Genomic DNA, 13,104 nt, shown 5'->3' on the forward strand with positions numbered 1-13,104 from the left:
TCTACAACAAATACTTTCCATTAAGAGCCCCAGCAAATTTGTGTGCTTCGGGTGTTACACGCTACGATCATAAACATTTCAGACTCACATAAAGAGCAGACCCAGATCTAATCAATCGGGCAATAGTTGGCGATATTGCAGGTTTATCACGACCTCAGCTTATCTTCATTTCCCGCCACTCGACCATGCCAGAAGGGCATAAATAGAGGCACCAACTAATCCCCGTCCGCAATCGGTGTCGCGACAACATGTTGGCGAAAAGTTTGACTGTCTGCTGCCTGTTGGCACTCATTGTGTCCCCCACACTGGCCGAGTTGGGCTGGTGGCGTACGGCGCAATTCTATCAGATCTATCCGCGATCCTTCAAGGATAGCGATGGCGATGGCGTCGGTGATCTCAATGGTAAGTAAAAGAGAAGTAAATTCATATTGTACTCGTATTCTATTCGAGGTAATTCGCTTCCTTAAAGGTGTTACGCAACAATTGGCATACCTGAAGGAGATTGGCGTCACAGCCACTTGGCTGTCACCCATTTTCACCTCACCCATGGCTGATTTTGGCTATGATGTGGCCAACTTCTACGAGATTGATCCACTCTTCGGCACCATGGAAGATTTCGACAATTTGCTGACACGCGCTAAGCAGCTGGATATCAAGATTATCTTGGACTTTGTGCCCAATCATTCGAGTGACGAGTGCGAGTGGTTTATCCGCTCCGCAGCTGGTGAGGCTGAGTACAAGGACTTCTATGTGTGGCACACTGGCAAGGTGGTTAATGGCATTCGTCAGCCACCAACCAACTGGATCAGCGTGTTCCGTGGCTCGCAGTGGACATGGCATGAGGGACGTCAGGCCTACTATTTGCATCAGTTCCACGCCAAGCAACCGGATTTGAACTATCGCAATCCCCAGGTCGTTGAGGCCATGAAGGATGTGCTCCGCTTCTGGCTGCGCAAGGGCGTCTACGGCTTCCGTATCGATGCTGTGCCCCATGTGTTCGAAGTCGCTGCCGACAGCACTGGCAATTGGCCCGATGAGCCACGTAATGAGTATGTCACCGATCCCGAAGATTACTCCTACTTGGATCACATTTACACCACAAACCAACCGGAAACTATCGATTTGGTCTATCAATTCCGCGAAGTCATCGATGACATCGATGCTGAGCTGGGCGGCGATGATCGCGTACTGCTCTCAGAAGCTTATGCTCCTCTGGACGTGCTCATGCAATACTATGGCAATAGCACACACAACGGCTCTCAAATTCCATTCAACTTTGAGCTCATCTCCAACATCAACATCAATTCCGATGCCTATCATTACTCCGAGCTGATTCACAACTGGCTGGACAATATGCCATCCGACAAAGCCGCCAACTGGGTCCTAGGCAACCACGATCAGAGTCGCATTGGCTCTCGCCTTGGCGCGGATCGCATTGATGCCATCAACATGTTGCTGCTGACACTTCCCGGCATCAGTGTGACTTACCAGGGTGAGGAGATCGGCATGACAGATGTCTTCATCAGCTGGGAGGATACCGTCGATCCTCAGGCCTGTCAGTCCAATGAGCAGGAGTTCGAGCGTCTCACACGTGATCCTGTGCGCACTCCCTTCCAGTGGAGTGATGAGTCGCAGGCTGGTTTCACCAATGCCAGCACCACTTGGCTGCCAGTTGCCGATGATTTCAAGCTGGTAAATGTGAAGCGCGAACGCGGCATTGCCCTCAGCCATCTGAATATCTACAAGCAATTGCGTGCTCTGCGCGATGAGGTCACCCTCAAGCAGGGCGACATCCAAGTCAACGCCTTGGGTCCCAATGTTCTCGCCTTAAAGCGGTTAGTTTGTGGCTACAGTTATCATTTCCTGAGTTTAAGATTAAATGTAATTCTTTTTGCAGTTCTTTGGCTGGACAAGCCTCGTACATTACTGTGCTGAATATCAACGATGATGTGGAAGCCGTTAATCTGGATTCTGTCTTCACTCAGCTCAGCTCTCAGCTGCGCTACGTTGTGGTCAACGACAAGAGCGTGCGTCGCAAGAAGTAAGCTTTTATTTTGAAGGAATGTTTTCTTGGGATTACTAAAGTATATTTCTTTTTCTTACAGTGATTTGACTTTTGCCAACTCAGTATTGTTGATGCCCAAGGAAGCTATTGTCCTGAGCACCGTTTAATTTCCTTGTAATATTTTAAGTTATTAAATGCATATATGCTAAACGAATGTTTCACGACTTTTTTAATTTTTGAAAGGGTTTATTTGCATTGTCAGAGTGTAATGAATGAGTTATGGAAATTCCGAAAAACATAAATAAACCACTTAATATAGCCACATCAGAAATGTTTGTTGTTTAGTTTCTGGTCAAGTATTTCTCCGTCTGCATTCCTCTTCCCCCCAACACAGATTAGGATAGCAGGAAGCAAAAGCCACTGGTCATTCACAGTAAATATTTACTGCAGTCGACCGTACTTATTATTATTGCCGATAAGATTTTAAGACTTTCTGAAAAACCAATTATCAAATGCAAACACAATCTGTCATTCTGTTGTAATAGTTTTATGATCATGCCTTATCGATCGCTTAAGTGTGGGAAGTGTAGCAAAAAGTGATTATATCATTTAATTCGGGACCTCTTGTGCTTGGTATTTACAACATTCTCGAGTACTTGCAATTGAACTTTGAGTTCTTCGTGTAGTTCTCAGACCCATGTGGCCGGTGGCTGATGGCATTGAAAAGCACATGGCTTGGGGTCCCAAATGAGGATTTATCTTTATGAGGATCATAAAATGCACAGATTAAGTGATGGCCAAAAACCCAAATGAATCACGCCAGCCAGCGCAACACAATGGCTTCATATGGCATAAGTATTATGTTTTCGCTCAGATCAATTGTCTCTCTGGAAAGCAAAAAAGTGAGTTGATAGGCAAATTGGAGTTAGAAATTCCTGACTTACCCAGGTCTGTGGACAGAGTATGCGGTGACCAAAATGTATTCATAAACCTTGTTCGAGAGTCCTGCAATCTTCTCTATCTTGTTACCCATGTTGACAAGTATGCGATACTCCTCATTGCGCAGATTTGTTCTAGGGAGAGTGTAGGAAAGGATAACGTTAAGTTTTGACTATAATGGACACACTACTTTTCATTGCTTATACAACATCTTAATGCAATTTCATTTCAACTAGGTTAATGAGACGATCGATATGAGATTTAGGGAATCAATATTGAAATATTTTCATAAGGAACAAGTTCTTTACTTACCGTATAATCTGCAGCACTTGCTCTGTGACTGCCTCGTAGGAGAAGCCGCCTTGCTGTTTGAAGGCCAGAAAGGCAGAGCTGCTCTTCAGCTGCTGCAGACCCTTGAACACTTGCAACGAGGAGCGAGCCACGCCTCTCTCAGTACGCACATTGTAACGCTCAAAGTCGGTGCTGAGTGGCAACCAAGTGCTCTCAGCCGTGGAGAAGTCACCATTCTTCGTGGGAGCCCACTGCATGGGAGTTCGTTCGCCATCACGATTGTCACAGGAGATCTCGGTGCACTCGGTTTCCACATTGGCCATCCCAATCTCCTCGCCATAGTAGGTGACTGAGGCACCTGGCAAGGAATTCACAATCACATTGAGCAGATCCACTTTATGGGCACCCATGCGAGTGGAGACACGCTCGGTGTCGTGGTTGCCCACAACCCAATTGGCCGTCTGATGATTTGCCCACATGGTGTTCATCCAGTAGTCAATGTTGCTGACCACATCCCGAGCCGTTGAGTAGCCACTGAGATACATCAGCTGGAAATTCATAGGCAGCTGTGTGCCCAGTCGAGTGCCATTGCCGAAGTACGCACTCAATGTCTCTACAGCACTGTAAGCCTCTGCCAGTAGGACACGTGTCTCTCCGCCATGTTCAGCCTCATATTTGAGCAGATAGTCGCGCCATTCGTACATGAGTTCCACAGTATCTGGCTGATCTTTGGTATAGATATGATCGTGATATTCGTAGGAATCCGGATCGCTGCTCCAGCCACTGACTGGCTCATCCGGATAGCTGCCATCGGCATTGCGATGCTCGTAGATATGAGGCACTGCATCTATGCGAAAGCCATCAACACCGAGATCCAGCCAAAAGCCCAGTACATCCAGCATATGCTCACGAACCATCGGATTGCTAAAGTTGAGATCTGGCTGCTTAACCTGGAACTGATGCAGGAAGTACTGCTGTCGCGTCTCATGCCAGGTCCACTGGGGGCCACCGAAGACGCTCACCCAATTGCTAGGCGGCTCACGTTCCCCGGTCTCAGCATTCACTTTGCCATCGTGCCACACATAAAAGTCATCGTAGCCATCCTGACGATTCACCGACTTCTGGAACCATTCACACTCGTCGCTCGAATGATTGGGCACAAAGTCCAATATGATCTTGAGACCCAGCGACTTTGCCTGCACCATAAGCGCCTTGAAGTCATCCAATGTGCCAAATATGGAATCGACTTCGGTGAAATTCGATATATCATAGCCAAAGTCGGACATGGGCGAACTGAATATGGGCGAGAGCCAAGTGGCCGTGATGCCAATCTCCTTCAGATATGCCAATCGCTGTGTTATGCCCTGCAAGTCGCCGACGCCATCGCCATTGCTGTCCTGGAAGGAGCGAGGATAGATTTGATAGAGGGCAGCATTCTCCCACCAATCGACATCGTCCACAGCAGCTGCGACGGTGAAATGTGGTGTGGCCACAAATAGCAGCGCGGCCAGAACGAGAAGTAAACGCGTCAACATGTCGGCTACGTTTGAGAGTTTTGAGAGTGTCGCAAAATCAATTTGCTAATAACAATTGCCTCTGGCATGTCGCGATAGGAATTGTGAAGTCGATAAGACCCACCCAATGCCGGGTAATCTGGCTACTTTTATGGCACACTTTTCAGATTGCACACAAGTTCAGTGCGAACTCTATTGATACCCTATAGCCATAAATCCCCCCAATAGACCTTCAAACTATGGCCTATTGAATTTTAATAACAGTCACATTTATCTCACTTATCCTTTCAGCAATAAAAGCAGAATATTATCGACTTTCGAGTGAAAAGAAATTTAATGATAGGAAATTACCAATGGAAATATATAATAATTATTCAATTGTAGGGCTTTTAAGTAAGGGCAAATATGCTTGTTAACCTATTCTTTTAAGATTTTAATTCTTTAAAGATGGTAAAATAACAATACTTATATTATTTATTTTCTATTTGTAACATTTAATATACATTTTAATATTTAATACATAATAAATTAATAATTTATAACTACTACAGTAAATATTCAGTAAATATCTTTAATATATATTTTTATTGTACTTATTTGTACCACATATAATGACAGGGTATGCTTTTGGAGTCATTTATATCACGACAAGATATGCGTGAGCATTGATGTCATTTCCGATACACTGGCCAACACGTTGAATCCCACTCGGATTCGCAAAAAGCTGCCATAAAATTGTTTTATGTGACCCGCGCTCAGCATTCACATACCCAGCGGTTTTTTTTTGGCTTTTTCACAATTTCGTAGGTTGATCGATGAGTTTGGCGAAAATATAATTAGGCCATATAATCAATGTTTAAAAGATACAAGTGATAATATCTATGACTTAATGTTAATTTAAATAAATTAAATGTTTAATTAAAACCTTCTAATAAATACTAAATAATAAAAAAAATTAATATAAATAAATGACAATATTGAATGAGTTATATAATATATTTCTTAAAATCAATTTAAAAAAAAATTTTTAAATATGTTCATCCTAAGTTTTTAAATAAATCTCTGAGCAAATGTAATATTAAATCACCCTCGAGTTTACTGCATGACACCAAACGGACATAAAGAACCTCGGAGGCTTTATCCTTGACGCAATAAAATCAAAAGGCCTAAAGTTCATGTACGTGCGCTACTAGCGACTTGACAGCTGTCAACTGTGACCGACCACTCACTTGACATTTTTCAACAGCAAAAATAAAATGCTCAACTTTATTTTTTGACAAATTTTTTGCCAGCCCACGGCCATTAATAATTTGATGTGCTCTTAAATAAATTACAAAGCTTTAAGCTTACTCACATTTAGTTAATTAATGAAGGACTTGTGCATGCCCAACAAAGAGAATGACCACATTCCTTTTTCCACATTTAAATATGCACGAGAAGCAAGTAGAAATCGAGTGCATCACTTTTTCATTACATTCGATGCTCGAAAACTCGTGAATATTCCCTAGGTGTTGTGGCTCGACTTACTTTATTTTAATTGCATTTTAAGAGCTTACTTCGAGGAATATAGAAATGAATAAAGACTATAAATAATATGTATTAAAGAATTGCAAATAAAGGGAATAAATTAAATGAATGTATAGGACATCTTTAAGCATTTGCAACGAAAAGCGAAGACTGATGGCATGTGAATTCATTATTGGCATTAAATTGACTTACTACAACAACAACAACAAATAATAAGAGATAGAGCTATATAACGATAGCACTTGTTATATTTGCACACATATCAAGTGTGTTTTAAATTTTGACGAAATTTTAAAGTTTGTGTCGCGTTTTCTGATGCATACAATAATAACTATAAGTTTTATTATTCCTTAAAATTTGGTTGCATTCAGATAATAGTGATTTAACTTATTGAAGATATAATTTTGCATGGACAAAAACGACTTTTGTGTACTACTAGTTTGGCTGACAATCTGGTATATTTTGCAATCTATGGTATATTTCGAATGTAGTACAATATTAATATATCAAAGATAGCAATCGGTATATCAATTTGGTATATTTAAAATTATACCGCACTGTTTTGCTTTTATTCATAATGGGTTGCGGGTATCTTCAAGTCCAACACACTCGACTGAAGATTTCTTACTTGTTTTCTATAATTTCAATTGCTTTGATAAGCTTATACTTATAATAAAAACGAATAGTATGCTCGAAGTGTACAGAAATTTTACAGCGCATACTTTCATTTGTTCATTTTTCGCTTCTTTATTATTTATTTTTTCCCCCATCTGTACTATTTGTATGTAAATAAAGTCATTAAGTAAGTTAACGGTTTCCAATTTTTTTTGCAAATTTTTGTATTTGTCTCCATTCGATTGTTCCGTTATTATTGCCAAGCACAGGGAATAACCAAATTAATACACACCAAAAGTATAATTATAGAAACAAATGAGCTATAACTTTAAAAAGACTCCAGAAAATGTTAGATACTCACATGCATGCATTTTGCCGTTGTCAAGTGACGATCGTCAGTCAACTTGATTGGTCGGCCAGAAGGGGGCCTGTGTTTTTGGCAATGATGACAAGCTGTTGTTTTGAGATGCGAACAAGTTTGGGACCCGTTTGATGCACTTTAGTATGCGCATTAATTCAATGATTAAGCTGGGCTCGTATCTTGTTATCGAACTGTCTCTGTTTCTAAGCGAAGCATTTTAGAAGTGGGCTCGCCAGAGACAACCATAATTCAAGGCAATAACTGCGCGATGAGATCAAGCCCCATAAACTGGGCGACACAATTAATATGGATCCACATTTGATATGGCTGCAGTTTTGTATAAAAGACTCTGTCTGATCAGAGTGGAGTATCAGTCAACGTTCGTTCTCATCGTTCTACAAGCTGCACACTCAAATCCCAATCAAAATGTTCAAAGCTGTAAGTGTGGAACAATCTATGCATTCAAGGATTGATAATAACAAAATTTGTAATTTTGCAAATTCTTCTAGGTGATGATCTGCGCTCTCTTCGGCCTTGCCCTTGCTGCCGTCCACCAGCCCCAACCCCAACATGTTGAGCACCACGTTGTTGGTCACCCGGATGATGTGCACGCTGAGGTTCTTTCCCGCAAGGATGATGTGCGCGCCGATGGCTTTGATGCATCCCTAGAGACCAGCAACCACATCACCCGCCAGGACAGCGGTGATGAGCACGGCAACATTCAGGGCAGCTACGGCTGGATCTCTCCCGAGGGCCAGCACATTGAAATCAAGTTCGTCGCCGACGAGAATGGTTACCAGCCAACTGGTGATGCCATCCCCGCTGTCCCTGAACATGTTGCCCGCACTCTGGCCTGGAATGCTGCGCACTCCCACGAAGAGGTTGCTCACCATGTCCACCACTAAGAAGTTTTCGCTGGCTGAGATAACGCTTAGCTAAGAACCTGGATCGTCCTATTGATTAGTCTCTGAAACGTCGTGATAGTCTTTAAGCTCTTCAATTCAAAAAAAAATCTTAAATCTTTTTTTTTGACAAGCATAATAAATACGTATTTGCAACGAAACAAATTATGGTCTTATCTTTTTAATCGAATAGCAATCTTTACAATTAATATGAGATCAATAATTGAGAAAGTTACAAATAGTAAGCAAGTTAGAGAACTACAGTCGAATGTGAACGACTGTGAGATACCCGCTACCCACTTTCAATAAGAACTACATATATTCAAAGCATACCTAAAATATACGAAAAAATATTAAAACATTTCGATTTAAAATATACCATATATCACCAGATTATCAACCAAATCAACCCACCTTATTTTTTTTTTAAAATATTTTCTATAATTTCTACCTGATCGCAACTCATTTTAAATCATTTTAAATAAATACTGTAGTCAGTATTGCGTGTAGCAAAAATTGCGACTCCAGCATAAAAATTACGCTTGGTATTTAAATTTGCAAGAGCGAAAATGGGCGTGGTAAACTTGATTTGCGTGCAAATACACCAAATTTGTCAACAAAAATTATAACTCTATCTCTTATAGTCTCTAAGGTCTAGTGTTTTATACGAACAAACGAACAAGTAGACAGACGGACACGGCTATATCGTCTCGGCTGTTGCCGATTATGAGGAATATATTATATATAGGGTCGCAGATGCTTTCTTCTGCCTGTTAAATATATTTCCTTGAGGCACAAAGTTGCAATACCCGTCTACGCTATGGTTAGTGGGTATAAATACCGTTTTATTCGCACTAAATTTGAAACTTATACATTTTCTAAATACTTTATCAATTATTTACTGTGCTACTAAAACCAAATTCGCAATAACCAGCAATAACAGCACATATAGATTAAAATATATACAGACACATCTTTAACTTATTATTATTAAATATGTGTAATCTGATTGATAAGTAGTTCATGTTTATGGTCTTATCAAAAGAGTTTGACATTGACAATGATTGATTTAATACAATGAATAATGTTAATCGCTTTGAAGCACTTCAAATCCAAAGCAGATAATAATAATTGAATTAGGTTATTCATTTGACAAAACTAGAAATAAATTTCAGATCTAATTTAGTCAATCAAAACCTTTGATTTATGTTCCTATTTAACTGAATGAATTTAGCTTCATAGATAAACGTTTCACTGAAATATGTTTTATGCGACTTTTCAATTTATGATAACTAATCTTCTGTCAAATCATCTTTCGATAGTTACCTTGTTTGTTCCTGCAAAGCTGATTTGATTGATAACTATCTACGATCTTGTCTAGCATTATTACAAAGCCGTTATATTCATATATATTTAGATATGGGTCAAGCACGTTGTTTTAAAGCCAACAATCTACTTATATCAAGTTGAGATGTTGATTTTCTTTAACTCGCGGAATCGACTGTTGATGACATATATTTTGTTAAAAAAGCAATAATTTTGTCTAAGATATTCATCAAGATATAGAAATAAACTATGTTCTTATATAAAATTAAAATACTACCTTGGAATGGAAAAGAAGCAAGCTTAAAAAAAGGATTACAGGAAAAATAGTTTTAGAGATTGAAAATGAGCTGCTTGATTATTTTAAGATATTATTGTTACAGTTTTTGTTGACCTTAATTTGTGTTATATTTATGAAATAAACTTAAAATATCACGAAAACTATCCAACTAGCCAGAATTATTTGTACTTTAATGGTATTTGTATACTGGCAGACTTTTCGTCACTTAAATATGAAAAATATAAATCAAAAATTTCTATTCCATAATATTATCTTTTCTATTAATAATAATATAATACAATTTAAATTTTGGTTAAATCATACTTAATCATTTACATAATTGTTTGATAAGAATTTCTTTTGTGTATCATTTGTATCAAATAAACAACATTTAACTCCTTATATTACTTACAATGGTTAAAGTATTTTATACATTGTAATTGATTTATCATCGTATTGAATGACATTTACAAGGTTACCCAAAAAGGAAAACTTTAGGTGAAGTATTTGTTTGTATTAACGAGTTGTTTATAACGAAAACTGTTTACTTTCATTCAGCCTTATCTCATAATGAGCCTCTTAGAGATAGATGTATAAGGGGTTTAGAGAACAAGTATGCTGACTAGTATTTTGGGCTTCCTATCAGATGATTAGTGCCAGCTGAGTAATACTGCTGCACACTTCAAATGTACAAAGACAACAATAAATAAATAACCAGAAGTACAAATTTTCCACAATCAAAAAAATTGCTGTTGGGTAACAAATAGTGGTGGAGAATGGGAACATTATCTGATTTCCCAGAGTTGAGTGGCGGGATGAACAATGACTATTGAGCGATGGAGGTATTAGTTTCCGAAGAGAATACAAATGTACTATATAAGCTATTTGTCTAGCAATTCAAATGGGCAATCCAAAGTGGGTACGGTCATGATATGGACTTATCAACCTCCAATAAAAAGCCAGTGTCACAAATGAGTTGAAGCAAATACATTCAACATGCGATCGGCGGCAGTCATTGCTATCGTCTCAGTGGTGCTGGGCATCGCAGGTGCCACCGAGTGGTGGGAGAGTGGCAACTATTATCAGATATATCCTCGTTCGTTCCGCGATTCCGACGGCGATGGCATTGGAGACCTCAATGGCGTCACCGAGAAGCTGCAGTACCTTAAGGACATTGGCTTCACGGCTACTTGGTTATCGCCCATATTCAAGTCACCCATGGTCGACTTTGGCTATGACATTGCCAACTTCTATCAGATACACCCCGAGTATGGAACCATGGACGATTTTGATCGTTTAATTACCCGTGCTAAGGAGGTCGGCATTAGGATTATTCTCGACTTTGTGCCCAATCACTCGAGTGATCAGAATGAATGGTTCATCAAGTCCGTGGACAGCGATCCCGACTACAAGGACTTCTATATCTGGCATGATGGCAAGATCAATGAGACAACCGGTGAACGTGAACCGCCAAGCAATTGGAACTCGGAAGTTCCGTTACAGTGCCTGGGAATGGAATGAGGTCCGACAACAGTATTACTTGCATCAGTTTGCCACGGCCCAACCCGATCTCAACTATCGCAATCCTGCCGTCGTTGCTGAGATGAAGAACGTCATCACATTCTGGCTGGAAAAAGGGAGTCTCTGGCTTCCGCATCGATGCGGTTCCTTATCTCTTTGAGGTCGATCTGGATCAAAACAATGAGTATCCCGATGAGCCGCTCTCGAATGACGCCAGTTGCCCCGATCCCGATGATCATTGCTACACGCAGCACATTTACACACAAGATCAGCCTGAAACCTTTGACATGATCTATCAATGGCGCGAGTTGGTCGACGAATATCACACAGAAAATGGCGGAGATCCGCGTCTACTTATGACTGAGGCCTACACTAGCTTCGACAATATCATGAAGTTTTATGGAGACGGCACTCGCAATGGCTCGCAGATTCCCTTCAACTTTGACTTCCTTTCGAATATTAACAACGCATCGACGGCATCCGACTATGTGGAGCACATTGAGAAATGGATGAATGCCATGCCAGCTGGTGTCTATGCCAACTGGGTGCTGGGCAACCACGACAACAAACGAGTGGCTTCGCGATTTGGTGTGCAGCGCATCGACTTGATCAACATTTTGCTGCAGACATTGCCAGGCCATGCAGTCACCTACAACGGTGAGGAACTGGGCATGACCGATGTGTTCATTAGCTGGGAGGATACTGTCGATCCACAGGCATGTAACTCCGATCCGGACCAATACTATTCACGCTCACGTGATCCAGAACGTACGCCTTATCAATGGGATGCATCCTCAATGGCTGGTAAGTAAATTTGCTAATCACTTCCCATGGAATACTAAACACTTACGTTTACTCTTGTTTAGGTTTCACTAGCGGTGACCAAACCTGGTTGCCAGTGGCGGACGACTATAAGACAAACAACGCCCTTCAGCAGTTGCGTGCTCCACAGTCCCATCTGCAGATCTTCAAGACTCTGGTGCGTGTGCGACAGGAACCCTCGTTCCGCACTGGCGAACTGAAGATCCAAGCGGTGGGCGATGATATTATCATCTACTCACGGTAGTTAATCAAATTCAAAGCTTAACTTACTCCGAATACTAATCGGTTCTTTTCTCTCTACAGTCAAAAGGAAGGCAGCGATCTTTATGTGATTGTTCTTAATCTGGGTGATTCCAATCAGACCATTGATCTCACCCAATACTTCAGTCTTGGCGCACAGGCTGAGATCATCACCAGCTCATTGCAATCGCAGTACATCAATGGCGACATTGTGCAGACTGCCGAATTTAATGCCAACTCTAATGTGGGTACAGTTTTGGTAGGCATTAATTAAATGAATAGCATACATTTCAACAATAAAAAGCTGTGTATTGTAAATATAATAAATACAAAATAAGAAGAAATCATTTTCTTTCGCGTAAACGCAGATACAGGCCATTCTCTGACTTTAGTGTTAGCACAGCTGACAAAATGGGATCGTATTTGTGACCTTGTTTTTCTTTTCGCAATTTCTCTGCCGTCGGCAGTCCGATATAGGTATTTAAGTAACCATCCTTCGAGATCAGTTCATCCATGGCGGGTAGCACCTCAAAGCTACGCACTAACTTCGAGATTACAGTCTTAATTTCGAGCAGGGCAAACTTCTGTCCAATGCAGTTACGTGGTCCTGCACTGAAGGGTAAATACTCGAAGGGACCGGGCTTTTCAGTTTCAAAGCGTTCGGGCTTGAAGCGAAGCGGATCCTTGAAAGTGCGGTCATCGTACCCCAAATTAATAAGTGCCAAATTAAGGGTTGTGCCTTTGGGTACAATGGTGCCATCTGA

At 40.7% G+C, this 13,104-nt stretch overlaps 5 protein-coding genes across 5 annotated transcripts in view; 3 read left to right on the forward strand and 2 right to left on the reverse strand.

Moving 5' to 3' along the window:
* The first annotated feature begins 211 nt into the window (after positions 1-211).
* LOC132788383 (maltase A3) lies at positions 212-2,219 on the forward strand. The gene is made up of 4 exons (XM_060795805.1): positions 212-402; positions 470-1,835; positions 1,898-2,041; positions 2,106-2,219. Exons 1-4 carry the CDS (start codon positions 249-251, stop codon positions 2,170-2,172), a joined length of 1,731 nt encoding a protein of 576 aa, XP_060651788.1. The 5' UTR covers positions 212-248; the 3' UTR covers positions 2,173-2,219.
* Positions 2,220-2,533: 314 nt separating this feature from the next.
* LOC132788385 (maltase A2) lies at positions 2,534-4,807 on the reverse strand. The gene is made up of 3 exons (XM_060795807.1): positions 3,257-4,807; positions 2,950-3,078; positions 2,534-2,892 (listed from the first exon to the last, which is right to left on the reverse strand). The coding sequence occupies exons 1-3, from the start codon at positions 4,768-4,770 to the stop codon at positions 2,820-2,822; spliced, it is 1,716 nt and encodes a 571-aa protein (XP_060651790.1). The 5' UTR covers positions 4,771-4,807; the 3' UTR covers positions 2,534-2,819.
* Positions 4,808-7,581: 2,774 nt separating this feature from the next.
* Positions 7,582-8,274, forward strand: LOC132788402 (larval cuticle protein 1-like). Its single transcript, XM_060795823.1, has 2 exons — positions 7,582-7,690; positions 7,762-8,274. Exons 1-2 carry the CDS (start codon positions 7,679-7,681, stop codon positions 8,155-8,157), a joined length of 408 nt encoding a protein of 135 aa, XP_060651806.1. The 5' UTR covers positions 7,582-7,678; the 3' UTR covers positions 8,158-8,274.
* Positions 8,275-10,735: 2,461 nt separating this feature from the next.
* Positions 10,736-12,684, forward strand: LOC132788382 (maltase A1). Its single transcript, XM_060795804.1, is given in 5 exon segments — positions 10,736-11,248; positions 11,250-11,387; positions 11,389-12,082; positions 12,145-12,340; positions 12,404-12,684. Coding segments are annotated over 5 exon segments (1,734 nt in total). The 5' UTR covers positions 10,736-10,753; the 3' UTR covers positions 12,615-12,684.
* Positions 12,626-13,104, reverse strand: part of LOC132793957 (uncharacterized) — a 55,581-nt gene continuing 55,102 nt past the window's right edge. Inside the window, exon 14 of the mRNA XM_060804138.1 lies at positions 12,626-13,100. Coding sequence (XP_060660121.1) covers positions 12,685-13,100 — 416 coding nt within the window. The 3' untranslated portion in view covers positions 12,626-12,684. The remainder of the gene's footprint in view (positions 13,101-13,104) is intronic.

This window comes from Drosophila nasuta, chromosome 3 (genome assembly GCF_023558535.2).
Source record: "Drosophila nasuta strain 15112-1781.00 chromosome 3, ASM2355853v1, whole genome shotgun sequence".
NCBI classification, from domain to species: Eukaryota; Metazoa; Arthropoda; class Insecta; order Diptera; family Drosophilidae; genus Drosophila; species Drosophila nasuta.